General features: G+C 45.8%; 1 protein-coding gene across 4 annotated transcripts in view; it reads left to right on the plus strand.

Annotated features, from left to right (window-relative positions):
• LOC146208411 (uncharacterized) overlaps positions 1 to 26600 on the plus strand; it is a 76088-nt gene that overhangs the window by 10654 nt on the left and 38834 nt on the right. For 2 of the 4 annotated variants that reach the window (XM_084593483.1, XM_084593492.1), the window contains exon 2: positions 693 to 922. The exons of the other annotated variants lie outside the window; for them this stretch is intronic. In XM_084593483.1, coding sequence (XP_084449609.1) covers positions 693 to 922 — 230 coding nt within the window. The remainder of the gene's footprint in view (positions 1 to 692; positions 923 to 26600) is intronic. 4 annotated transcript variants of the gene reach the window in all.

Consider the following 26600-nt stretch of genomic DNA (forward strand, 5'->3'; position numbering starts at 1 on the left):
ACAGACAACCTGATTACCTTTAAAATGGCAAGAGCCAGAGCACGGTACGTCCGGCGAAGTGCCCAGAAAACCTCGTGGCATAATTATGTATCATCCATTAACAGCTCAATCCCTGCAAAGAAAATGTGGGAACAGGTTCGAAAGTTCACCGGAGATTATACTTCATTTTCTCTCCTCTCTCTCCTCTATTCGTCACAGTGAAGCCACTTATATAGGGAATCATATTGAATGACGATGACGATATGTACACTGAAAGAAACGAAACTGGAACAAGAAATAAGAATAGAACATCGCCTCCCGCTTGAAAAATACAACATAGTAATTTGCAACAACCAAAATAACACGAACTTAACACTTACTCTCAGGTAAAGAAAACCCAAATCTTTCTACAGGTCGGCGTACCCTAGTGCTGCGACGCAAAGGTTGCTCCACTGAATCCTCTAAAGGAGCAACCACTTCTTCATTAACTTCAGCCCTTGTTTCCGGCAATCGCAACAATTCACCCTGTTCAGCGTCTGCGCGGCTTTCAGGCCCAGCGGTACCCGAGCAGTGATGAGGCAATTCCCATGCCCATTGTTCTGTTGTCTGCGATTGATTGCAGGGAACCCGAACTAGTTTAGACGCGTTCCAGCAACGACCGTCGCTCATCAAAAAGCTATTTTTGCCTTTTTGCCTTTTTTTTTTTTTCGCAGTATGCCTTCAGTTCATCTTCGGCTTCAGTTCATCGCCGCCAATGGCCTCCAGGAAATTCAGGAATACGCGTTTCCACTGCTGCCAAGGCACAGCCGGGTCACCGGGTGCAGGCAAGAAAGGGGGCGGTGCTGGGAAACACCCGAGTGACATGGCTCCGATACTGATCCTCGTCGCCAATATGTGGTGTCTGATTCAGACCAGACGCATGACACGGGACCACGCAAGCGCAGTATGCAAAAAACCCTTCTCTATTTGTCACAGTGAAGCCACTTATATAGGGAATCATATTGAATGACGATGGCGATATGTACACTGAAAGAAACGAAACTGAAACAAGAAATAAGGATACAACAAAGAGCTCCAGGCTCAGACAACGTACAATATGCTATGCTTGCGCACCTCCCTGAAGCTGCCATAGAGGCCCTGTTGAAATTTTAAAATACAATTTGGCATGTAAAACAGCCATAATAGTACCGTTTTTGAAACCCGGAAAGCCCCCTACAATTAAGCCCTGACAGTTACAGACTAATATAACAAGCTATATCGCTAAATCATTTTAAAGCATTTAAACATATTAGACTAACTTTTGTTCTTGAAACCCGTCAACTTCTGGATATACATCAGAGTGGTTTTAGAAGAGCGTGCTCAACAAGTGATCATCTTATCCGCTTAGAAAACACAATCTGGGAGGCGTTCATGCACAATCAACATTGTGTCTGGGTCTTCGACTTGGAGAAGGCCTATGATACCGCGTGGAAGTTTGGTATCCTCCGTGACCTAGCATACTTATGTATTCGCGGCAGGGTGCTGAACTGGTTGAGCACCTTCCTAGCTAACCGTGCATTCAGAGTCCGTCTAAGCACAACTTACTCTATGACATTCATCAAAGGAAATGGTGCACCCCAGGGATGCATCTTAAGTCCAAAACTTTTTGTAATAAAAATGAATTCCCCAGCGAAAGTGATCCACAAATCTATCATGTATTCCGTTTATGTAGATGACCTTCAAATTGCATGCACTTCCTCCCGTGTACCAACCTGTGAATGGTAAATACAGATGACCATAAACAAGCTCTCCGCTTGAGCAGAAAACAATGGTTTCAAGTTCTCCCCGCAAAAAAACAGTAGCCCTTCTGTTCTCACTAAAACGGGGCTTACAAATTGAACCTAAATTGCACCTGAACCAAACAACACTCCCTGTTAAATAAGAACAGAAATTTTTAGGCGTCATTTTTGATGAAAAAGCTTACATTTTTGCCACATATAAACAGCCTAAAGAAAAAAGCTGCCAAACACTTACTGTCTTAAAAATTTTCTAAAAAAATGCTGGGATTCTGACCGAGAGTACTTTCTGCATATTTATCGTTCGCTAGTGCGCTCTAAATTAGACTATGGGTGCATAGTGTATGGCTCAGTAAGGCCATCATACTTAAAACGACTCGATCCTGTTCATAAACTCGGTCTGCGCTTATCTGGAGCGTATAGAACATCCCCTGTAACCAGTCTGTATGTAGAATCAAATGAACCATCTCTAATGGATCGCAGAACTGCACTGATGAGCACATGTGTCTTAAAAATACGTTCCCTGCCGAAACATCTCTGCTACTCCATTGTCACTAGATGACCATCTAACACCATATTCTATAATAAACCACATTTTATCAAGCCCTTGATATTCCGTTTTGAAGATAAATGCAAAGGGTTAGCAGTACTGGACTCTTCCTAATATTGCATCCAGAAATGACCCCCTGCCGCCATGGTACAACCTACTTGCTGTATGCGACTTCTCACTAGCACACTTGCACAAAAAACAGACACCACATGAGCACATACTACAAGAGTATTTCGCTAAAGAAAAATACGATGCCTGCACCGAATTTTATACAGATGGCTCCAAAACTGAACCACAGGTAGGAATCGCAGTAGCTCAGGACCAAAATGAAAAAGCGATATGTCTGCCACAGTGCGCCTCAATTTTCACGGCTGAGTGTTACACAGTATCGGTTGCTGTAGAACAAATAATGAAAGAGAAAATCAAAAACATCATCTACACTGACTCTTAGAGCCTGCTCATAGCCATAAAAGCCAAAATGTAAGAAACCTTATTAGGAAACATAATTCATAACGTAATTAAAATTAAATCTTGGAAATATAACATTTGGTTCTGCTGGATCCCAGGCCATGTTGGGATTGATGGCAATGAAAAAGCTGATCCACGCGCTCAAAGGAGATGCACTCGAATTCCGTGGCAAGTTCTACCGGAATTCAGCAACCTGTAGTGACAGAAGGTGGTGGCCGTTTGGTGCCTAGCTTTCGCCGGTTCAAGGGCTGGAGTCAGAAATGACAAACATAATAGGTTTTATGTACAGCAAGAGACGATACAGAGGAATTTACACTAGCACTTAAAATACACAGACAGGTTCACAGAAAGATACTGTAAAGCATGCAAGTAAAGAGGCTTTCAATAACATAGAGGCTCTACAACATTGATAAATACACGAGAGAGTCAAACAAACACCAAATTGTTCACCGGGTACTGTTGCGACCGACGTCTGAAGAGTCACGATGAGGCGTCCTGTAGACCAGTGCAGCTCTCTCGCATATCTCGCAGGTTTGCCGAACAGCGGGTTGACCCCGGGAGCAGAGCAGTAGCAGTAGCACAGAAACAATCGCTGCAACACTCGCACTCACTGGCTGCCTGGCACAAGTGACGCGATCTAGGTTGCGCCGTATCTGTCTGTTACAACGCGCCAAAGCCGGCGCGCACAAACCCAACACAACACAACACTTAACTTTCGCTCTTTACCGTCCTCTCTCCCTCCCGCCGAGCCGCGCGTCGTCGTTGGTTGGGCGCGGCAGAACTTTCTCAAAAGGACTAGCAAAATTGAGTCACCGTCGCCGCCAGGTGATGAGGTTGGGGTGACGCCGATGCGTGCAAGGCTACGGTCTCCCCTCGCGCGTAGAAAGAGACGTTTTTCCAGCATTCTGGAACTCTCGTGCGATGCCGCGCGCGCGCTTCTTTCACGCCGCTCTTACTCGCGCTTCTCTCGCGCTTCTCTCACGCCGCTCTTACTCAGTAGAAATGTGCGCCGATTTCGTGACACTGGCCTAGGGAGAGACATGTGAGAGTAGGCCAAAGCCCCCCCCCCCCCCCCCCCCCCTTTTCTCCCCCAATAAAAAGTTTATTCAGGGACTTTAGGGTGGGCTTGCTTGATGCGCCCTCCTCTTCGACGCCTGGCTCGAGGTGCTGCACGCGGCGCCTATGCGCCTCGCTCTCACGGGCGGTGGATGATGTGCTGGCAGCGTGCCGACAGGCAGAACGTCGATGTAGGAAGGGGGTCGCTAGCCTGGGTGTTTCGTATCTCCAATGTATGCAACCCACAGCCCAATGTGGATGTTCTGTTGGCAACTATGTTGAGCAATGTCAACATGGTGGTTTAACCAAAAAGCCCGTTCAATCAGCGTCTCGCTCAGTTTAACCAACCCCATTCTGTTAGCAGTAGCAGCCGTGAAGCAAGGGGGCCGAGAGTCAGTTGTCAAGAGTCCATGTCGATAGATGGTGTTTAGTGGGTGAGCGCCGTATATATGCGCTCGGTTCAGGTGACCAGACATCCCAGTAATCTAGTACAAAGACAGAAGTACGAGTACGATGCATGAAACAGGAACAGGAACTGGACAAAGCCGAAAGTGAAACAGATAAGACAGTACATGTGCGATGTAGCATTTTCTCCCTTCGCTGGGGAGAAACAGAAGATGAATAACAGGTACAGTCGTGAGCAAAAGTGGTATACAACACTCAGCCGCTGACACTGCTCGTGAAAACTGCCTTGAAATGCCATCTGTCGACAGCGTCAGGGACAGCGATAGCGACACATGCATGTGGATAAAATGGGGCACCATCACTATTGCCTCAATCTCAAATAGCTGTTGCTAAATGAACTTGGAATGAAGTTTTCCAGAGCTCCGCCACCGACTGAGTGTTGTATACCACTTTTGCTGACGACTGTGCATTGACATAATTTTTCTTAACACAAGTACAACGAACAAAGAAACTTGACAATTTAGAAATACATTTCAATACAGAGATACACACAACATAATAAAATGGTCGTTTTTCCACATGAAATACACAAGTTTAAAACATTGCACATTCTCCCTTTGTACACACTGAAAATAATTGGAATTTGTTCAAACATTTATACAACCATACCTATTCGTGACAACAAAATTATCAAGATGCAGTAACGCCAATTCTCACTCACAGATTATGAATGAGAACACAGGCGGCGGCAACGAAGGACGGCACACGACGGCAGAGTTAGCGTGAATGGTGAATAACCTTCGTTCCCTGGCCAGTGGTCTGCTGGGAATCCGACTCAATCACCACTGGCTGTTGGAATCACTTTGTACTGCTCCCTGAAAAAAAAAAAAAAAAAAAATTACGCGCGTACATGATGTAGATTCAATAACATACCTGCACCGTGGCAAGAATGTTTCAATCTCCGTGGAATCTCTTAAAAGGAAGGTAGAAGGACGTTGTCCTGTGTGAGGTCCATTGAGTCGCGCTGTTCGATGACGTAAACATCTTTAAAACTGCTGCGGGAGTCCAAGAGGAAAACCAGGATTCGGTCTTGCTGGTCTCCGCGAGGCTCTGCCTCCTTGGCTGTCATTTGCAACAGGCGCGAGCGCAGGGCGCATCCACAAATTGTCCTCCGATTCCCGAGTACGAGTGAAAGGTACGGGATGCATCTCATGAAAGATGCCGTTGCTTCTTCATTGGCTTGAATTTCTTTGTATTGATATGTTATTGCCCCTGTATCTCTTGAACTACTTGGCGTTACTTGCGCGCAGACGTAAAATGTCCTGTTTTCCCATACAAATAGCACGTCATCTCTCGCCTTGTGCAGGGCAAGTTAATGCGGCGGATCTGTGCCTGGTTGAACCGCAGTTTCTGTCTTGAACTCTGTTCTTGAAATTTTAAATGCCTTGCAATTACGTTTCTTTCTTTTTTTTTTTTCGTGTCGGATTTCTATTAGAAACAATTCCTGCAGCAGGCGGTCTTGCGGGTTGTTGTAGCCGCCTTTGAGACGGCACTACATTTTGGCGCGGACGATAACTCGGAGAGGCTTGTCGCGAGTTGTGCAGTTTTGGCGTATAGTCTGGGAATCTTGGTATTTGGGTACAAGCTGTCGTTGGTAAATTAGTTCTTGTGGAGGGAAGGAAGGGCAAAATTGCCTTGGCATTGCCATTTGGGGTGAAATTGGATGAGCTTTTGCCTTATGGGTTGAACAGGTGTTAGAAATTCTTGAGTCATGGATAGCCTGTTCATATTGGAAAGTAAGGTCGCAAAGGTGACATTGGATCTTTACAAAAATAAAAAATCTTTCTCGAATTATCAAAGAAGATACCGTCACGAAACGATCTCACAGCCTTTCTTTCGGAGACGCTTAGTCGCATGTCACGTAAAGCAAGTGATGACGTCACGTAAGTGCTGTCACGTAAAACGGCGATATATCCTGAAATTGACTCGCCTGGTTGCTATTTTCTTTTATGAAAGCGTCTTCACTCCGTCACTACTTTTGTCGGTGTACTGATTGTTTTATTCCATCGAAGCACCAGTTGCCTTGTAGACGTCTGACGAAGTAGATGTAGTCTCAGTCTGAGATGCAACGCGGACGAAGTAAATTATTCGGGTTGCATTGCCAGAAGCGTATGCGTGTAAAGTAGCTTTCTTGCTCTCGGTGGACGCCTGACAGTCGAAGTTCGAATGCCTCTGTATTCATTGTTTTATTGGAATTTCCGGGCGATCCGGACGTTGCATAAATGAATTCGGAGAGCATATACCGAAAAAACAAAAAACAAAAAAAAACAACAACAAAAAAAAAAAAGAAACGTCGGAAGTGCCATTTCTTCAGCTTCCCAGGCCGGTAACATTAAAAAATGGCCTACTTTCGAGCTTGAAACGTATACATGGTGACGACTTGTATCGAGCAGCGGAGTAGCCTCCCGAGGAAGGATCCTAAAATGGCCAAGCAGCGTTTCCCTTCCGTTTGAAGTTAGGGCTAGCGGTTAGCAGGTACTTCGATCTGACATTGAAGGAATGCTGAACAGTTTGACTTTTATTGCCACGAACATTCATGACACGCGACGAAGGTTGATGCAGTAGAACGCAATATCCATGATGACAGACGTGAAAAGACGTAGCAGCAGTATTTTCGCTCCGGCGTTCATGCAGGCGTTAGTTTCTACGCGAGAGATGCTAACAGCAAACATAACAGCTTGACTGTTCGGTTCCTGAAATACTTGCAACTTCTTGTGAGAAACTTAAAAAAATGAAAAGTATGGGCCCACTTTGAGCGGTGAACAGAGCCCGACGTGGCATGCCAGCAGATGTGGCTCTTCAGACGACGATCTCGCTGGATTGGCGAAGCCTGAAGCGCAAAAAAAAAAAAAAAAGACAGGGACGTGATAGAAGCACGGGGCAAAGCACTAACTTGCTACTGGATTTCATTTGGAACACGGAAGCATATATACAGAAGAAAGCGCTCCAATAAAGAGAAATAGAAAATGAGCAAACCCCATCAACTAGTCCACGAAACAGCCCTGCTGACTTCAACAATTTGCAGAAAATAGACTAGAACTGAAAAATATTTACGACGTCGACAGAAATTGTGCTGCGATTTCGCTGCGAAGGATGCACTTAGGAGGATTACAAGGTGACGGATGCCATCGAATCGTTCAAGTACAATATAGGGATGCCCCTATTTCGTTGTGCATATCCTGTACTTGTGCCTCAATGTTGTGTCGGCACAGGCGGCCGTGAAAAAGGAGAGGGAATGCCATAGGGGAATCACTTAATATATTCGTTGGCCATTCTCATTTGAGTGTAGAAGACTTCTAGTGGTATATGACATTGTCTCTATGTCGAACTTCAGAGAACACCGCCATCACAACGTTCGAAGAAACCTTCTGCCCTAGAAAATCGCTGTTGTCGGTGCCTCTAACTACAGAGGTTTTTGCCTTCTTTTTCTTCTTCTTTTTTTTCTTTTTCTTCGCTTTTCGTACAGGCATGGACAGGCACGACGAAATGGTGAGACTGTGGCCAATGTAGCTCTCGCTACAAAAACAGTTTCCATCACAGTAATTTTATATGATGAACACCTGTACGATGGATGTCTGCGTTTGAGATGACACTGAAGTAAGAGCATTGTTTTTCCGGTTTCGTTAAGTCCCTCGCTTTATGCACGCTGTTGGGAAAGCCCTGCACTAAACAGCCCCGTCGCGTTTTGAGAATGCTTCACTGCACAGCCGATGCGGTCAAGCACTGCGGTGAAGCGCGCAGTGCGGGGGAGGCTGCAGTGAAATCGAAAACTTTCGATGTGTTGGGTATATTTTCGAATAATCGGATATTTCAAAAATCAGTCGTTTGATTATCAAACGAATAACGAACATATTCGATTCTTATTAGAGAGACCACTACTTTGCAGGCATTGTACAAGAGCCAAGGAAGAAATGCTAGATCTAAAAACAAAATAATTGGACATATAATCATGAAATTTAGCAAGAACAGTCGTTGTATGATTTCTAACAAGCACATAAAGTTTTGTACAAGTAGAACAAGAAATACAAATCTATTTTGCAAAGTACCACGTCCCCCCCCCCCCCCCCCCTCTCCCCAAGAGCCTTTTAAGTACCGTGCGCTAACCAATACCTATCCATAAAAGTTATAAAACGGACAGGAGCATTAGGCAAGTGATCAATCCTCTCTGCGACAGAAAAATGATTTAAGCTAGCTCTATAGTACGGAACATCTGGAGCCACGCCTCGTCTGCATAACTTGGGAGGGTTCAATGAGCAGGCAATGAGCCCCACTGATGTCAGCAGGGAGGTTTGCGCACGGCGATGTATAACCCGAATCTGTTGCAAGCGGTCGACAGGAACACTTTTTAAAGAGCTTTCATATTTGACTCGAATAGTCACAAAAACCACCTTTAAACCAATCTGGGCAAATAACCAGTCTGGCTTCATCATATCTTAGAACTTGTCTTGACCGAATTCATCCTAATGAGAGTCTGCTGTATTTAAAGCACCAAAACAAAGCGAGACACACTCTATTCAGTGTTTTTTGTATAGCCTTATGCTTTTAAAACAGTTTATTGAGAGCAATTTGTAGACATGTAATACACAGTGCTCTAGAAGCCTCCACTGCCTTGGTTGTTTTGTTCACTGGGTAGCAGTGGGCAACAGCTTTGGGCACGCATTGTCAAGTTGCGGGTGGGCTCTTTGTGGACCCATTTGTTCTTTGTTTCTTCGTGTACTTTATTTACCTGAAAAAAAAAAAAAAAAGATAAAACACTTGTGACCTCTCACGCCATCTTCAGAGATCTCTCAGTAGGGATAGTCATTGCAATGAAAGTCTCTTCGGGAGCATTTTTGTCCTTTGGGATCGTTGGTTAGGCTGTCATTGCCTTCGTGTCCTTCAGAGCCAAGCCATCTTTCCATTTTGTTCAGAGTTGCCTTTGGCTCTTGTTGGCTTTTTGTTTCGTTCTTGGTCTTCCCCTGTCTCCTACCGCCGTTTTTGTAGTTTTCTGGTTACATTGCAGCGTCTGGTATTTGGCCTTTTTTCCCTCTTTGTTTCCATCCTTTGTCCGGTTGATGTAGCCTCTTTCGAAGATATCGCGTTTCCTACCAGCACTTCCGTGCTTTTCTTCGAGGTTCTGGGTGCCGAAATCTGTAAAGACCTTTGCTCCGGAGCATCGGCATATGTCCCAACTGAGTCCCGGTTGTAGATAGACCTTGGAGAACTGCCATTTCACTCGATACGGGTAGCACTTGCATTCTGCTCCAGCACGTATGAATTTCTGGGAAAAAATTGATTTCTAAACTTGTCATGTCTGTGGTTGACTCGCCGGGCATTCTTGAACCGACAATTTCTACTTCTTGCGCTGGAACCAATATGGTGTCTCTCGTCGGTAGAGGCGAATTGCTCTTATTAAACATTTTGTTCCTTTGCTCTACTTTCTTCCTGCCACTCCGCCTCTTTCCGCGTTCCAGCTTTTTCCAAGCTGCCGCGCCCTGACGTCCCCTCATGCTTGCTTGGCCATTAAGGCCTTTTCGAGTTCTTTTCCCGCTCGCGCCCGTATAGCGGGTACCTAATTGTCCATGTCTTGACTTAGTCTGCCTTTGTCCCCTTTGCTCATCCCGGCGCCTTGTTCTCTGCTGTTAGCAGTGACGAAGTCCACGCAATATTCAGAATTGTCGGTTTCAATGTCTGAATTCTCATTTGATCACATCCCAGTAGTGTTCCCACTACTGACGGATACCGTACGCCATAGACTAATGGTAACTAACACCTGATGGATGGCAATATTCATAAAGAGGCCTTCGTTACGATCAACTTTCACGGGATACGAGTGCGAGCCGGAAATGACGATATGGTGCGTAGCTCAGAGCGGATGTGTATCGCACACGGTGAAACACTCGCGAGTCGCGAGCCGTTACGGGACCATCATAATCGAATCATTAACGGGCGGCAGCTCGAATAGCCGCACTTATTGAAGCGCGGACGCATTACTGGTTCCAAGCCGAGCCTCTGCTGCCAGCAGTGGACTCATGATCGGCCCAGTGATCGGGCGCCCTGGAAGAAAGGACGGAGGGGAGGAGCAGTTATCCCTAACGGTCGCATCGCCTCGCGTGAGAGGACTCGGCTCATTGAAAACCAGCGCAATTACGGGAGACGGGCGATTTCCACAAGCGCCACTTGGCAACGGCGCGGCCGCTCCGGAACTTTTCGGCTGGATTATGGGCCGAAAAATTGGCCTAAGAATTTTTTATTCGGGTGCACCTGTCATCGAGTTCTTTCAGTTGACCAAAAATGAAATGGTCTTGAGCGCTAAAGATGCTCTCAAGTACCCTCTTATTCGGGAACATTCTTGCCCTTTGGGATCGTGCCGGCATATGAGTCACATCTTCGCGCTGCTGGGTTTTATGTTTTTCAGTTTGATTTTTCGCTTTCCCCCTGTTTCTGTATTTCTTTCATTGGACTATCGTTCCTATTGTTCATCTCAGTTGCCGGTTGCATTATTTTATGCGCTTCAAATAATCGCGTAGTTCCTCCTCAGAACGCTCTATCCCACGCTGACCACGTATGGTCTTGATCGACATTTTTTTTTTTTTGTCACGGTTCCTTTGACCGTGGTCAGCTACGAGTAGGTCGGACAGTCACATCTCACCCTTCTTTTAGGGCTGGCAACGTTTGGAATGTCTGTAAATATAGAAGATTGTTCTTTACCTTCTTCCTCGTCCCTTACTGGTAACGATTATTATTTCTGGTTGTAATAGGCTTGCTGTCATCTTCAGTGTCGTCCTTGTGCTGCGACCCATGAGTAGTTGTGCGTTTAACCATGGCAGCGTTGTGTTTCGGAAGCGTCTGTCAAAAATAGACGCGCGTTTCGAACGCGCGCAGAAATGGGCGGGGAAAAGCGGTAGACGCATCCCACCCGACCCCGCGTACGCTGCTTGCGCTTTGCGAGATTCTGGCCGCGCAGTAATCGACATTAACGCTGCGTAATAAACTCCCGCTGTATTGGCTAATACTTCAGTGTAAGCTTGATACAATAATAAGGTTAATATTTCCGTAATGGTATAACATTCCAGAGCATCACTTGCGGCATATCTGGCGGCGCTATATTCTTTTGCGGAGCGAACTGGTGCGTTTCGGCTCCATAGCTTCCACCACATTGCCACAGAAAGTTACTGATTTATTTATAGGAAGGGAAAGGCGCGGTAACTGTCTCACTTGATTTCTGTGGACACCGCAACCGCGCCGTAAGGGAAGGGAGAAAGGTGGGAGTGAAAGTGGAAAGGGAGAAAGAGGAGCCGTAGTGGAGGGCTACGGAGTAATTTCGACCACCTGGGGATCTTTAACGTGCGCTGACATCGCACAGCACACAGAAAGTTTTCCCCGAGTATAACAAGTTTGGGGCGGAGGTAAAGGGTGGCTATTTCTGACTCTATGGGGCTGGCACGGTGGGCCAACGCCGCTTGCGGGGGGGGGGGGGAGGGGCTAGTCAGCCACCGATTTTTATGTGTTGTAGGCCGTCATTGCACCCGCCACCGCTTAGGTGGTGGACGACGGCTGTTGCGGGCAGGCGCCTTTCTCTTTTTCTCTCTGTTCTTTTTCTTTTTTTCTCTACTTTCTCTCTCCTGTCCGCAGGAGGCAGCGGAGGTGGCGCGGCAACAGAGCCAGTAGCGGGCCCGTGCATTTTCTTTTCCTTCTTCCTAGAGCCACAACAACAACAAGTTTGCGCGGAAGCAAGCTCATTCCTACCCCTTTCAATAGCAAATAAAAGGCAAAAATATTTAGTGTTGTTCGCTAGAAAAAAAATTAAAGCAGATTTGTTATGAAAAGAGGAAACTTTCTGTGATTTATAATCTTGATGTAGTCATCCAGCATATTGCCCCAAAATTGTATTTCTTGTTTTTTGGCAGCCGCCGGCATGGGGCCTTATCACTCTGATTCTGGATCGCATATCAGTTCTGTATTCTTTGTTAATGCTCGATGCCGCGAGACGCACCTTTATCAGTTTCGTTGTCACGCAAGATGCACCGAGATCTGTCTGGAAGATTCCAATCACTCGCGTATGTTTCTACAATGTTCCAGGTTGTGCAAGTAGCAGTTTCCGACGTAATCTAGATTGTTCTGAGCAGCCTTTAAATTGAGCGTTGACAAGTGCGACGGGTATTCTTTACTCGACGATCGACGAGCACGTTTGTTGCTATCGCCGCCGCCGAGTTGCTTGGTTCTTTTGCGGGCGCAAGTCAGCCCAATAAAGAGTTAATTTCAGTGCCATCAAGCCTGTGTCTTCTTTTGGTGTCTACGGCCTTGTCACCACTCCGCGACAGTATCATAAGTTCTCGCTCTAATTTTCTCGCACAACTTTCTCGTCAATATCAAAAATACATATTTAGGGATTTCGAATTTTCAGTTTATCTAAATAACGGACGCGGGAAAAGTATTTCAGCTGTCTGTGGTGGGGGCAAGAATGTTGCTGCAATAACCGGACGCAGAATAGAATTCTTGTGTGGGGACAAAGGACTAAAGAACAGTATTTGAAACCTTTACATGCATATATGTTACAAAACACAACATACAAGTTTTCGTTTCTTGAATGCGGATCCATAACCACCGAACCATGAGATAAAACTTGAGAGTCAGGGTTCGACAATAAAATCCTCGGCAAACTTCCTTATGCAGGCGGCCTCCGTAGGAGCTCGCGTCACTGCAAGAGGCGTTCTCGTCGGTGTTGTAGGTAACCCTTAAAGCGCCTACAAAGGATAGATGTTTTCGCAACGGCACTCGTAATTTACGTAAGTGCTGGTGAGTTTCGGCACCATGTTTTTCTGAGCCCCATGTGTACTCGCATCTCGGTGACGTTTGGCATGTTGGGATTTTTCCGTTCACCTTGCGTGGTTAGGCATTTAAACGGCAACTCCGGTGATTTTCTGACTTTTGTCAATTGGGGGCTTATTTCTATTGCTGAAGGCTTTCTCATCACAGGACACGATTTCACTTCTTACAATACGAAAAAAATAACAATAAGGAAGGAAAAAAAAAAGGAACTTGAATTAAATCAAAGCTCATGCGCAAGGCGCCAAGAGAATTGATTGATTGATTAAAGCTTTAATTTCCACCGATTTAGGAGGCCCCCTACTCCCCGCTCCTGGCACGCAGGCCTGAGGAACGGGGGCTGGAACCTCCGCGACTAAGGACTGGCGAATATACATTGGTTATTCGCGGCCTCAGCCGCCAGGCGGACGGCTTTCTGCTGGTCAGCGGGGACGTCGCTTCGCAGCAGGGTTACCCAGGCTTCTCTACTTTTAATGTTGTCCCTAGCGCCCGGAGACTTAGGGCATTCCCAAAGTATATGGTCGAGGCTCCCCCTTGCTTCGCAGGCTTTACATTTATCGTTTTTTCTCTCATCTATCTGGGTGTGAAACAACCAGACAGGGTTCGGGAAATTTCCGGCTTGTAATCGCCGCCAGGCTATGACCTCTTTATTATTTAAGCTAGGATCCGGTGGCGGCATCAGACGTCTTCCTAATCTATAATTTTCGATTATTTCTTTATAGGTTTGCAAACGTTCGTCCATCGCCTGGCAGTCGGGCGGCTCCGCGTTTGCCCGGAAGTAGAGATCTCGGGCTAAATCATGGGCCGCCTCGTTGCCGGGGACGGACGTGTGTGCTGGGACCCAAATTAGGGTGATTTTGCGATAGATTTTAGTTGCAGCTTTTAGAATTCGGGCGGCTTCTTGCGAGACCCTGCCTTTTCCGATATTCCAGAGAGCAGTTTTACTGTCGCTAAAGATCAATCTATAGCCTTCGTTCCGACGCAAGCGAGCGCTATTGCGACCTCTTCAGCCGTGTCTATGTTTCTGCTTCGGATGGTGGCGGAGACGACTGGTGCGCCGCTACCATCGACTACCGCGGCGACTGCCGCCCCTGATCGGCCGCTGGCAGCGTCTACGTAGGCAACTTCTTTTACTCTGAATTCTTTTGCACTTTTAACCAGTGCTTCTGCTCTCTTCTTCCGTCTCTCCTTGTGGTATACTGGGTGCATGCTGCGGGGGAGAGGACGGACAATGATGTTCTCGCGACATTGTGGTGGTAGGGCAATTTTGTCGGCTGTGCCCCTATCTATTTTTCGACCCACCCATTCTAAGATGGTTCGACCCGCGCTCGACCTACTTAATCTTTCATGTTGGGCTATTCTCACCGCTTTAGCAAGTTCCGTCCAGCTATTATGCACTCCCATTTCTATCAGGCGTTCCGTAGAAGAGGAGATGGGTAGACCCAGCGCTCTCTTGACGCAACGCCTGATGAGTGCGTCTATCTTATCTTTTTCATTGGTCTTGATGTTCAGGAACGGTGTGGCATAGCATATTCGACTTATTATGTACGCCTGCATCAGTCTCAAGAGGCTTCTCTCTTTGAGGCCTCTGCCTTTGAATGCAATCCTCCTAAATATTCCTGTTACTTGCCTCGCGTAGGTAGTGAGTTTTTTTATCGTTCCGTCGTTATACCCGTCCTCTTGAATAAAAAGTCCGAGGATTCTGATTTGCTGGACTCTTGGTACGGTTTTGCCGTCGACCTTAATTTCTACGTTAAAGTCGCCCTTGCACCTCATTGATTTTGGATTATATATGAAAAGTTCTGATTTTTGCGGAGAGCACGAAAGACCCTTTTCGGCCGCGTAGGACACAATGGCGTCCGCCGCCGCCTGTAGGCGTTCCTCTATGCTGCCATCTCTGCCATTGTTCATCCAGAGATTAACGTCGTCCGCGTAAATGCTGAACTTCAGGTCGTTTATGACTTTAAGAGCGGCGGGAAGGCCTCTTATCACCACGTTAAAAAGGAAGGGGGAGAGCACCGAGCCTTGCGGAGTTCCTTTACTTCCCAGGTGGACAGTGGGAGATTCTAGGCCCTGAAACTTTAGTTTCAACGTCCTGTTTGTCAGGAAATCCATTACGTAATTATATGTCCTCTCGCCGACTCCTAATTCCTGTAGTCCCGCGAGAATTGCCTGGTGTTTTACGTTGTCAAATGCTTTTGTTAGATCTAGTGCTAAAATTACCTTCGCGTCTCTGGATTTCAAGTCAATTATGTCATGTTGTAATCGGAGCATTACATCCTGTGTGCACAGGCCCGGTCGGAACCCGACCATCTCGTGCGGCCACAGGTCGTCTTTCTCCATGAAATTAGTTAGCCTTGTTTGGATTACGCGTTCCATAAGCTTTCCAATGCATGAGGTTAGAGAAATAGGTCTGAGGTTTTCCAATTTCGGGGGCTTGCCAGGTTTTGGAATTAGCACAACGTTGGCAGTTTTCCACTGCTGGGGAAGATGACCGCTACTCCATACTTCTTGCATGTAGTTGGTGAGTGCCGTTATGGAAGCGTCGTCTAGGTTTCGTAGCATTTTATTTGTTATTCCATCGGAGCCGGGAGCTGATCGCGTCTTTAAACTCAGGATTTCGGCTCTAACTTCCGCTTCTGAGATGGGCGCGTCGAGGGCCTCGTTCGGTGGGCCCGCGTATTGCCTAAGAGGGAGGGATGTTGCATCGCCGACATATGTGTCTACGAGTTTAGTTATTAATTCCGCGTCAGTCCCCTCGAGCGCGTGTCTTGCCTTTGCTATTGTTGTGTTTGACTTTGTTTTCAAACTGTTGGGATTAAGAAGATATCGTAGCAGGCTCCACGTCTTTGAAAGGCTCATATTGCCTTCCATTTCATCGCACTTGTTACACCAGTTTTGCTCGCAGAGTTTAAGTGCATAATCCTCAATTTTCTTATTGTGCCTGGCTATTTTTCGCCTTAGGTTTCGGTTCCATCTCTGACACCGGAGGCGTCTTTCCATACCTTTTTTTTGCTTACCACATGTGTAGGAGTTTCCTGTCGACTGTTTTCGGCGCATCGTCCCCCTCTAGGGTAATGGTAGCGGATTTAACGTGGTGCATGAGGGTTTCTGCCCAATCGTCGATATTTTCAATATTTTCGTCCATGTTTGCAGATTCCCTAATTTGTCTGAATTTCTCCCATTCGATTGCGCTGATGATCTTTTCTCGTCTTACTTTGACTCCCCGTTTAAGCGTTATTTCGAGGACGTAATGATCGCTTCCAAAGTTGAGCTCTGTGTTCTTCCACCTAAGCTCCTCTATGTTTTTGGTAAATGTTAAGTCTGGGGTTGTGTATTTGCTCACACTGTTTCCCACCCTCGTCGGGCAGCCAGAGTCTGTCTGCAGGGTGAGGTTTAATTCGTGAAAATCTTCCCATAACTGCCTGCCCTTCGGATCTTGCCTATTATAACTTCTGTTCGTGACTTTGTCACTGATGTGGACGCATGTTTGCGAGCGAGCCGCAGCTGGCGCTGCCACTCTGATAAGGGGATGTTGCGGCACCTTGCGGAAGGTACGACAGGTTATCAATCTATGATGCCATCGAGCAATGACAGCGAAGCCTTGACTTCGTGAAATTTGACTGCCCGTTTTCCGAAGACCCACCGCCACGGCAGGTGTGCGATTTAGGAGATGCTGGTCGAATGCAGAGCGTCGAGTCTTACAGGACCGCAAGGCGGGAAATTGAACGAGCCCACAATGTAGCACAATATGGAAAGACCACATTCGTCCAATAGTTGTAAAGTTCTTGAACTTCAAAGACAAAAGTTCAAACTCCTGTGTAACGCTGAAAAACAAAGACATAGAGACGCCCCGGGTATGGACTGAAGATGTACCACCCAAAATTCGATTCTCAAGAAAGAAGCTCCGAGATTTTGTGTGAAGACCCTGCGACAATTTCCGATTATAATATCACGGAAGGGGTAAAATCAGCTTTAATGAAATTCTAGGAGAAGTTTAAACAAAAACACTTAAAGCAATATTATTACCGTGCAGCCCCCCTCCCCCCTTCCTCCCTTCCCCCACTTCATTTTCCAATTTTCTATAACCTAGTAAATCAGGCAACGTGGGAGGGCTGGGAGGCTGCCCGCGTCGAAAGAGCAAGGACGGTGGCTTTTGCCAACGGTGTCCCGGACTAGGGATCCAATCAGCATTCTCTTCACTCAAGTCTTTGCTGCATTGCTGCACTCAATAAACGTTTTCATCATGATTTTAATAATATTCGGCCGATTCCTCCGTCAAACGTGTGAAACTTATGGAAGGCATAGTTCACAGGCGCCTCACTACCCATGTTACGGACCTGAATGCCTTTAGTGAGGTACAGATAGGGTTTCTTCGAGGGTGTTCGACTTGGACAGCTTATATAAGGGCCATTTTTTAAACCTAGATCAGCTCACTATACTCCGTTTCATACATCAAGTGCAACACTACCAAAGCTACAGCTCTTGTTCGCGCTCTCCGCATCCGCGATAAAAAATAGTGCCTGCTCTTGACGAGAGAAAATAATAGTTGCTTTGTCTGCAAGCTTCATACATTTTACATTTGCCATCAACTTCGTAAAAAGCACCGTTTTTAGGGAGAAAAGGTCGGATTCGGCTAATTTGTATGCTTTTTTATGTCGTTTTTGTTCGTGCCGCGTTTTGCTGCCCCGCAACCTTGCTAGCTGTGCCACCAGATGGCGCTGGCTGTGCCCTCCGCGCTGCGCATCTCTTTTTGAGAAGATGGTTCTTTGGTGCGCATTTTTTCTATAATATCCGCTCTGTGAAGATGTCTAAGCATGCGAAGCATGTTATTGCAAACGTGTATGCTCGGAATAGAGCCCGTTTCGGCAGGAACCACTCACCTACAGAATGAGCGCGTAGTGATACGCCTCCTGTTTTTTTTCTTGCGGACTACTTGCGTAGCTGTCGCTGCGTTGCACCTGATGTATGAAACGGAGCATAGTGTTTCAAGAATACTTTAGAGGTATGAGATTTGCTACACTGGTGTGCCTGGGGTATGTTAAAAAATGGCCCTATAGACTTGGAGAGTAGAATTGGGATTGCGATGGAGAAGAAAGAGGTCTTGGCATTGGTCACTTTGCATATCGCCAAATCATATGACAGTGTATAACCCTTTATACTATCGAATAAAATTGATGAAATTAGGCAAGTTTTTACATTTTATTGGATGGCTAATAGAATTCTTAAGGGACAGGAATTTTTTCTGCACTAGAGGTTCATTTACTACTGAAATTTATTACCGAACTAGAGGTGTGCCTCAGCGATAGGTGCTGTCTCCATTACTTTTTAATATTTTAGTGAGGGATCCTCCTGTCATCCTAATATAAAGCTGTATGTGTATGCGGATGATATTGCCTTTTTCTCTTCCGCGAAAGACGTTCATTTTTTATACTAGTTATTGCAAGCCTACTTGAACATCCTTGAAGTTTGGCTGGGTAAGATAAGATTAATTCTTAACTTGAAAAAATCCTCAGTACTCGTTTTCCCACCGGCATGCCCTCTTTAATATCTCCCTTGTGCATTGCGGTTCACAAATCCCTCATTTTGTATCCTTAAAATGCTTGGGTGTATTATACCGCTCCCTATTAGATTGGCGGCCTCACTTCAAAATCAATTAATATAAAGCAAGCCCATGGCCGCCTGTTTAGAATTAGTCACAAGAAATTCGGTATGCGCAGAGATACTTCTTTGTTTTTCTATAAGACTTGCGTGAGACCAATTCTGGAGTTGGGTTGCGTTATTTTCTCTACGCCCTTTTTTGCTTCTGGAGAGGCGCGCTTTACGACTATGTTTGTGTTTCATACGTTTCATATGCAAAATCAGTATGAAGGAGCACTGAACAAGGGTAAACGAGGTACGCCTCAGTTCGCAGGTCGAGCCAACGTTTCGACAAGTGGACTTATCTTTGCCCAAACGAAGACAAGTCCACTTGTCGAAACGTTGGCTCGACCTGCGAACTGAGGCGTACCTCGTTTACCCTTGTTCAGGGCTCCTTCATACCGTGTAAACCATCTTCTTCCTTTCGTTCTACCTGGATATGCAAAATCAGTTTCATATGCAATCCTCTATTTAGAGGCCTGTGTACGACACTTGAACTCGCGTTTTAAGCTTCTCACTGTGAGAACGTTTTTACGAGCACTTCAGCCTCTGCCTGGAATGGTTTATCCTATTTTTATTACACACCGAGCTCAGATTTTTGATAATTATTGGCCACAGTATAAGCAACCACAGTTTGTGTTTACTCAGTCTTTGTTGTCCAAAATTGCATTTTCGCTTTGCTCAGTAAGACGTGTTATGTCCAAGCTACTTCTGCACTTTTCTTTGACCACTCGCTGCCATCATTCTAAGCACATGACACCTACTGTAATAAATGGGCACCTGGAAGATTATCTGTTACAGTATCAACGACACGCAGCTATTTTCACAGATGCCTCCCAATGGGGTGAAAAAACAGCAATAGGTATACTATATTCCCAGTCACTCGATTGGAGTTTCTCAGCATCAATCCCAGATTACACATCAATATTTACTGTTGAATTACTTGCAATTGGTTTGACCCTTCAAAATGTTCCCTGTAATGTTACCCACAAAATCATGCTCTCTGACTGTCTGTCAGTCTTATCAGCCCTGGAGAGCCCAAACGTACGTCTTTTTCCTTCCCTTACATTTACAGAAAATGTGTTTTTAGTGGGTTCCAGGGCACAGTGGCATTACTTCTGATATAATGGCCGATGTTTTAGCAAATTCAGCTCTCAACATATATGTTGCCAATGTTGTACCGAAAACTAGTTTGCTAAATATATCACGTTTTGAACGGTTTCAAATATTACACTCTTTAAGCCCTGAGCCACACTACTCGCTGCTACAGATTTCGAGCATTTAAATTTCCATTGGAATGTCCGGTGTTCTAACTCGAGGAAATGTGAGGTCTCTATGACGATCATGCGTTGTAGAATTCCTTGCATCATTATTTATTCACGTTGCTATGGATTCACGCCGTCGAATCTTTGTGCGTCACGTTAGACGTCGAAACCATTCAGCATTATATCCTCTCCTGCCGCAGGTATGCTACTCAAGGAAGAAATTATTTAGAAATTCCTCTTGCTCGCCTAGGACTGCCGTTTACCCCTCCCCCCCTCCCCCCCCCCTTTCTCTTCTAGTTCTTGTCCTTCTCTCCTTCGGCGCACTGTCAAAGGGTATGCCCTAAAACCGCCGTGTGAGTTCCCCCTAGCTATTGCTATCGGAAGATCTGTTTGTTGTCGCTGACCAGTCTGTATTATATTTACAAACATAAATTGCATTTTTTGCTCAATCCTTCGTTCCTTGAATTCTATTTATATCCCCTCAAAATTTTTCCAAATATATTTTAGCAACATTAATTCGTAATTGATAAGTTATTTATCGTATAGTCTAAATCGACATCATGAATTCGATTCTTACACCTGCAATGAACTCTGGCCAATCTCCCAGAAGAAGAAGAAGGAAAAGAAGAAGATCGTTAGCCTCAGTCTGAAGAACGCCACGTTGTAGGTGCCAAACCTGTGAGTTGCTCATGTCTCTTTTCGACCCCGTTTCTTAAGATCGTCATCGACACGGCCCTTTTGAATTATTGGCGGTAGCGACTTTCTGACAAATTGCGAAGAATTTCACACGCCTGAAATTGTAGCGACAGTGTTTGCCAGACTTGTAGCCTAGATGTTAGACATTGAAGCTAGTGGTTGAGATCTCCGTTTTAGAGGACATCTACAGAACAGAACTAGAAAGAGGATGTTGAGAAGAAGGGTTAGCTGCTAGCAGCTATGGCTGTGACTATTCACATTTGTGCTTATCCATCCTGCAAGGTGGTTGCGTTCTTCAATTTTCTTGAAAAAACTGCTTATTTAAGTTATTTATTGTTTCAACGGGGCGTTTGTAAGGAAAGCTTCGCAGTGTGCTGACAGCATTTATGTTTCATTGACGCGTATTTATCATGGGTGTCAGACGTTAGTCATCAAGCTTTTCACGCCTCCTGAATGTGATTTTCCGCTCTCTTTATGCCCTTCGTACTTGTTTCGCTGTATCATTGCCCCTCTTAAAATCAGCGCACATCGTTCGGAACTGATTCCTCTCCAACCACGTGCGAATTTTGCACGACTGAGTGCGGTGAGCCACAGGGAGTGGCCGCGGTCAGATGGAAACTAAACAATACTTGACAGCCCATTATCCGATAGTTAAGACGTGTAGTCAGCAATAGTTTCTTCCTAATATGCTTCATGCTATGATGGTGCCACGCGCAACATTGAGCCACTATCTACTGTTCTTTCTCGCAGTTATAACATTATAATACTAATCATCAACTAGCTGGTATGTTGTTACATGGTATTGAGAAGCTAAAACTGAAATATGGTCGACTTGTATGTCGTGGCTGAACACACAAATCCCACAATCACAGTTCCAAAAAATACCCACACCCCGCCGCGGTAGCGCAGTGGTAAGACGCCCGACTACTGTGCCGGAGTACCTGAATTCTATCCCGACCGCCGGCGGCTGCATTTCGATGGAGGCGAAACTAGGTATAGCATCCGTGTGCTGTTCGATGTCAGTGCACGTTAAAGATCCCCAGGTTGTAGAAATTATTCCTGCGCCCTCCACTACGGCACCCTTTTCTCTCTTTCTGATTGATTTATAGGAAGGGAAAGGCGCGGTAACTGACTCACTTATTTTCTGTGGACACCTCAACCGCGCCGTAAGTAAAGGGATGAAGGTGGGAGTAAAAGTGGAAAGAGAGAAAGAGAAGCCGTAGTGGAGGGCTACGGAGTAATTCTGGACCACCTGGGGATCTTTAACGTGCGCTGACATCGCACAGCACACGGACGCCTCTTCGTTTCGCCTCCATCGAAACGCAGCCGCCGAGTTCGGGTTCGAACCCGGGTACTCCCGCACAGTAGTCAGGCGTCTTACCACTGCACCACCCCGGCGTTCCGCCTTCACTCTCACCTTCCTCCCTTCCCTTACGGCTCGGTTCAGGTGTCCTTATGGGGCTGGGACAGGTAGGTCCCCGCCGTTTGCGGCGGGGGGCCAGCCTGCCACAGAATTTTTCTGTTGTAGGCCGTCATTGCACCCGCCACCGTTTCGGTGGTGGACGACGGCTGTGGTTGCGGCGCACGTCTTTCTCTCTCTTCTTCTTCTTTTCTTCTCTATTTTCTCTTCTGTCCGCATGAGGCAGCGGAGGCACTTTCACTCCCACCTTCCTCCCTTCCCTTACGGCGCGGTTGAGGTGTCTACAGCAAACAAGTGAGACAGTTACCGCGCCTTTCCCTTCCTATAAATCAATCAGGTGTCCGCAGAACAAATGTGACATATACAGCGTCTTTCCTTTCCTGTGAACCAATTATTATATCTAGGCCTAGATCCGGAAAGATGTAATCCCAATCTATTTCTGGTAGTTCCAAGTCGCCCACCAGATGCACATCGCGATGGCCAAACTGATTCATAGTGTCAGCCATTCTTCCGAAAATGCGGCGTCGAATCGGGCGCCCGATAGACAGAAAACAACAACAAAGAAGTGCCCCAACAGGAAAGCTTCAAGGAATCGCTTTTATGCTTATCAATTTGCTGGATTGCAAAAGCTTTGATAGTGTTTTCTACCAAGAGTGCCACACCATCACTCTTGATGAAAGCAGTGCTACTATGGGTTCCCTGAAAGAGGTGAAAGAAATTGCCTGCGAAACTCGTTGATCACGTAGAGGAAATGCCATTGAGCATGCATGATGCGCACAGATCCTCAAAAGCGAGCTAACGATTTACGAGGCAGTTTTTAATCTCGCTCTCGCACCATCCCGGCGGCCCTATCTATTATTCGATTTCCACTTTTCGTCCGAGTTTCCACACGTTACTTAGTCGTAACATAACGTTAATGTATCGTAACTTCACATCGTTACGACATGCAGCGGAATGCCATCAATGGCCGCGGGAAGTCTTCCTTGTTTTCATCCTTTCCTGAGGTGTCTATAACTCCAAAGTGACAATAAAGCTGAACGACCGAGCCGGCCTGGCTCGTGACATTTTCATAGGAGGAGCGTGGTACCAGACTATATTTGTCTCTGTCGTACCGTGATTAAATATGTATTAGTTTTATTGACTTTTCGTCACCCTACGTGGAGCCGCTTCCAGTTCTCCTTTAAGGATGAAGACTCTGGTCTCGTTCACCAGGTTACAGCAACTGCCTGACGTGTGACGAATAGGTCTTAGGGAATACGCAGCGCTGACAATCGCGTCAGCACGCACGGGTCTCCATCAAACGGCGACTGCGGCTGAGCAGACTCTGCGCACACAAATCATGCGCAGCATTGATATAAACCAAAATATATTATTCCTAAGTCCAGGGCCCTATGTCACTTTTATGTTTTGTGACATGGGCCATGAGCTGTAGTAAAGAACTGTTATGTGCATGCTGATGGGGGTGCCCGGCCAAAGCCGCCCAGAAATTCAGCCGGACGCCAAACTTCTCCGGCGAGCGCCTCCTTCACAAAATTTGGATACTTCTTTGCAAGGCACCGGTGCACTGGAGGCGAGCCGTGCCAAGGGGAGAGAAGCGACGTGTTTGAACATGAGCTGAGCGCCCAGACATGGTCTCGGCGTCTGCTGCTTGGCGAAAAATTTCGTCTAAGAGTACTTCCTGCACTCGCATCGGGGAGATAAATATTCTTTGAGAAATGAATCGGTAGTGTTTTTGAAAAGTAGAAGAGAGGAAACAGAATCACATCAAAACACTTACACGAATATATTAGCAAAAAATGGATTCAGGCTCCGGTGGACAGCAAAAGGTTACTTATGAAGTATTTCCTGTGCAAAGGAGGAGGAATCAAGACTACCACAGTTAACTAATAAGGCCCAGCAACCAAAACCTAAAAGCCTGCCGAGGGAATATCTGCGCATCCACTGATTGTTATCGTTAAGCTGTACACTGCGTGAAATAATAATTAGTCAAAATATATTTTCCAGGAAATGTCCAAAATTTCCGGACGGGAGCACAATCGTTGTCGATGTGCTGTGGTTTCTGCACTGAAACAGGGGAGATGGCTGAACAAAATATTTTTTTTTTCTCCTGAGAGCGTTGTCCGTACTTCCCTCACAACTACTGCATGTAATATAAGTTCATGTTGTGAACCTAGATTCACGCATTATTCTTCAAACACAACAAGTGGGAACCGCAGAAATATAGAGATAGCCGGGCTGATTGGAACGCAGGAAAAAAAATTGCAAGTTTGTTTTACTGACTTGCCCAGCAAATTTATGGCTCGCTGAAAACAGCAGTGAAACGCAAGTGCTGATGCGGTAATTAATCGCTTGCCTATATACTACTCAATGCCGCATGGCAAGCAAAAATAAAGCTATAACATGACGGCAATTAAAAGAAAATAAACACAGTTACAAGTTTATCATGAAGCAGGCAATTGAGTAAAATTACTACTTGCTAAATTTATTATGTAACAGCGTTCCCCACATTCAATATTTTGTCAGTTTCAAAATTACAAAGTTTCAGTTAATGATCTGATATAGTCGACTTTCTGTCCTCAGCACATGTTAAGATTATAAAGGTTTCAGTGCATTTTGCTTATTCGGACGACGTATTCCTGCATATATGGCGTGTAATCGAACCTTTCGCTACATCATCATCATCATCATCATCATCATCATCATCATCATCATCATCATCATCATCATCAGCCTGATTATACCCACTGCAGGGCGAAGGCCTCTCCCATATTTCTCCACTTAACCCGGTTCTGTGCTAGCTGCATCCACTTGACCCCTGCGAACTTGTTAATCTCATCCGCCCACCTAACTTTCTGCCGCCCCCTGCTACGCTTTCCTTACCTTGGAATCCAGTTTGTTACCCTCAGCGACCATCGGTTATCCTCTCTTCGCACTACATGTCCTGCCCATGTCCATTTCTTCTTCTTAATTTCTACTAGAATGTCGGTAACTCGAGTTATTTCTCTGAGCCACTCTGCACGCTTTCTATCTCTTAATGTTACCCCTACCATTTTTCGTTCCATAGCCCTCTGGGTTGTCCTCAACTTAAGTAGAACTCTCTTGGTTAGCCTCCACGTTTCAGCCCCATAGGTGAGTACAGGCAAGATGCAACTGTTGTATACTTTCCTCTTGAGCGATACCGGTAAGCTGCTAGTCATAATCTGCGAGTGCTTGCCAAATGCGCTCCATCCCAATCGTATTCTTCTTGTTATTTCCTTTTCGTGGTCCGGGTCTGCGGTTACTACCTGTCCTAAGTAGACATATTCGCCTACTACTTCCAGTATTTCGCTACCTAATGTAAACTGCTGTTCCTTCCCGAGGCTGTTGAACATTACCTTAGTCTTCTGCATATTGATTTTCAAGCCTACCTTTCTACTTTTCCTGTCTAGGTCATCAATCATTATTTGCAGTTCATCCCCCGAGTTGCTTAGCAAGGCAATGTCATCAGCAAATCGCAGATTACTGAGGTATTCTCCATCTACCCTTATCCCTAACTGCTCCCATTCCAAGTCTCTGAATACTTCCTCTAAACAAGCTGTGAATAGTACTGGGGAGATTGTGTCTCCTTGCCTAACACCTCTCTTTATTGGAATTTTGTTACTTTCTTTATGCAGAACTATTTTTGCTGTGCAGCCGCTATATATATCTTCCAGCACTTTCACGTATGGCTCGTCTACCCCCTGATTTCGCAATGCCTGCATCACCGCCGAGGTTTCAACTGAGTCAAATGCTTTTTCGTAATCAATGAATGCTATGTATAAGGGCTGGTTATATTCCGAGCATTTTTCTATCACCTGATTGATGGTATGGATATGATCGATAGTAGAGTACCGTTTCCGAAACCCTGCTTGATCCTTTGCTTGATTGCAGTCTAAGGTTGTCCTGATTCTATTAGCGATTACCTTAGTAAATACCTTATACGTAACAGACAGTAAGCTGATTGGTCTGTAATTTTTAAGGTCCTTAGAGTCCCCTTTCTTGTGAATGAGGATAATGTTTGCATTCTTCCATGGTTCCGGTACCGTCGATGACACCAGGCACTGCGTATACAGGGTGGCCAGTTTTTCTAGCACGATATCCCCCCCCCCCCCCCCCCCCCCCCCCCCCCCCCGTCTTTCAGCAAATCTGTAGTTATCTGATCCTCTCCAGCTGATTTCCCCCTTTTCATAGTTTCTAGTGCTTTCTTGACCTCGTCCTTCGTCACTGGGGGAACGTCTGACTGTTTTTCCCTACCGCCAATCTCATTACGGTCCTGACTACTTTGGCTACTGTAGAGATCTGTATAGAACTCCTCGGCTACTTTGACTATCTTTTCCATATTAGTGATGACGTTGCCCGCCTTGTCCCTTATCGCATACATCTGGTTTTTGCCTATGCCCAATTTCTTCTTTACCGCTTTAAGGCTTCCCCCGTTCTTTACAGCATGCTCAATTTTCTCC

This window comes from Amblyomma maculatum, chromosome 1 (genome assembly GCF_055883805.1).
Source record: "Amblyomma maculatum isolate TAMU_Amacu chromosome 1, ASM5588380v1, whole genome shotgun sequence".
In the NCBI taxonomy this organism is placed as follows: Eukaryota; Metazoa; Arthropoda; class Arachnida; order Ixodida; family Ixodidae; genus Amblyomma; species Amblyomma maculatum.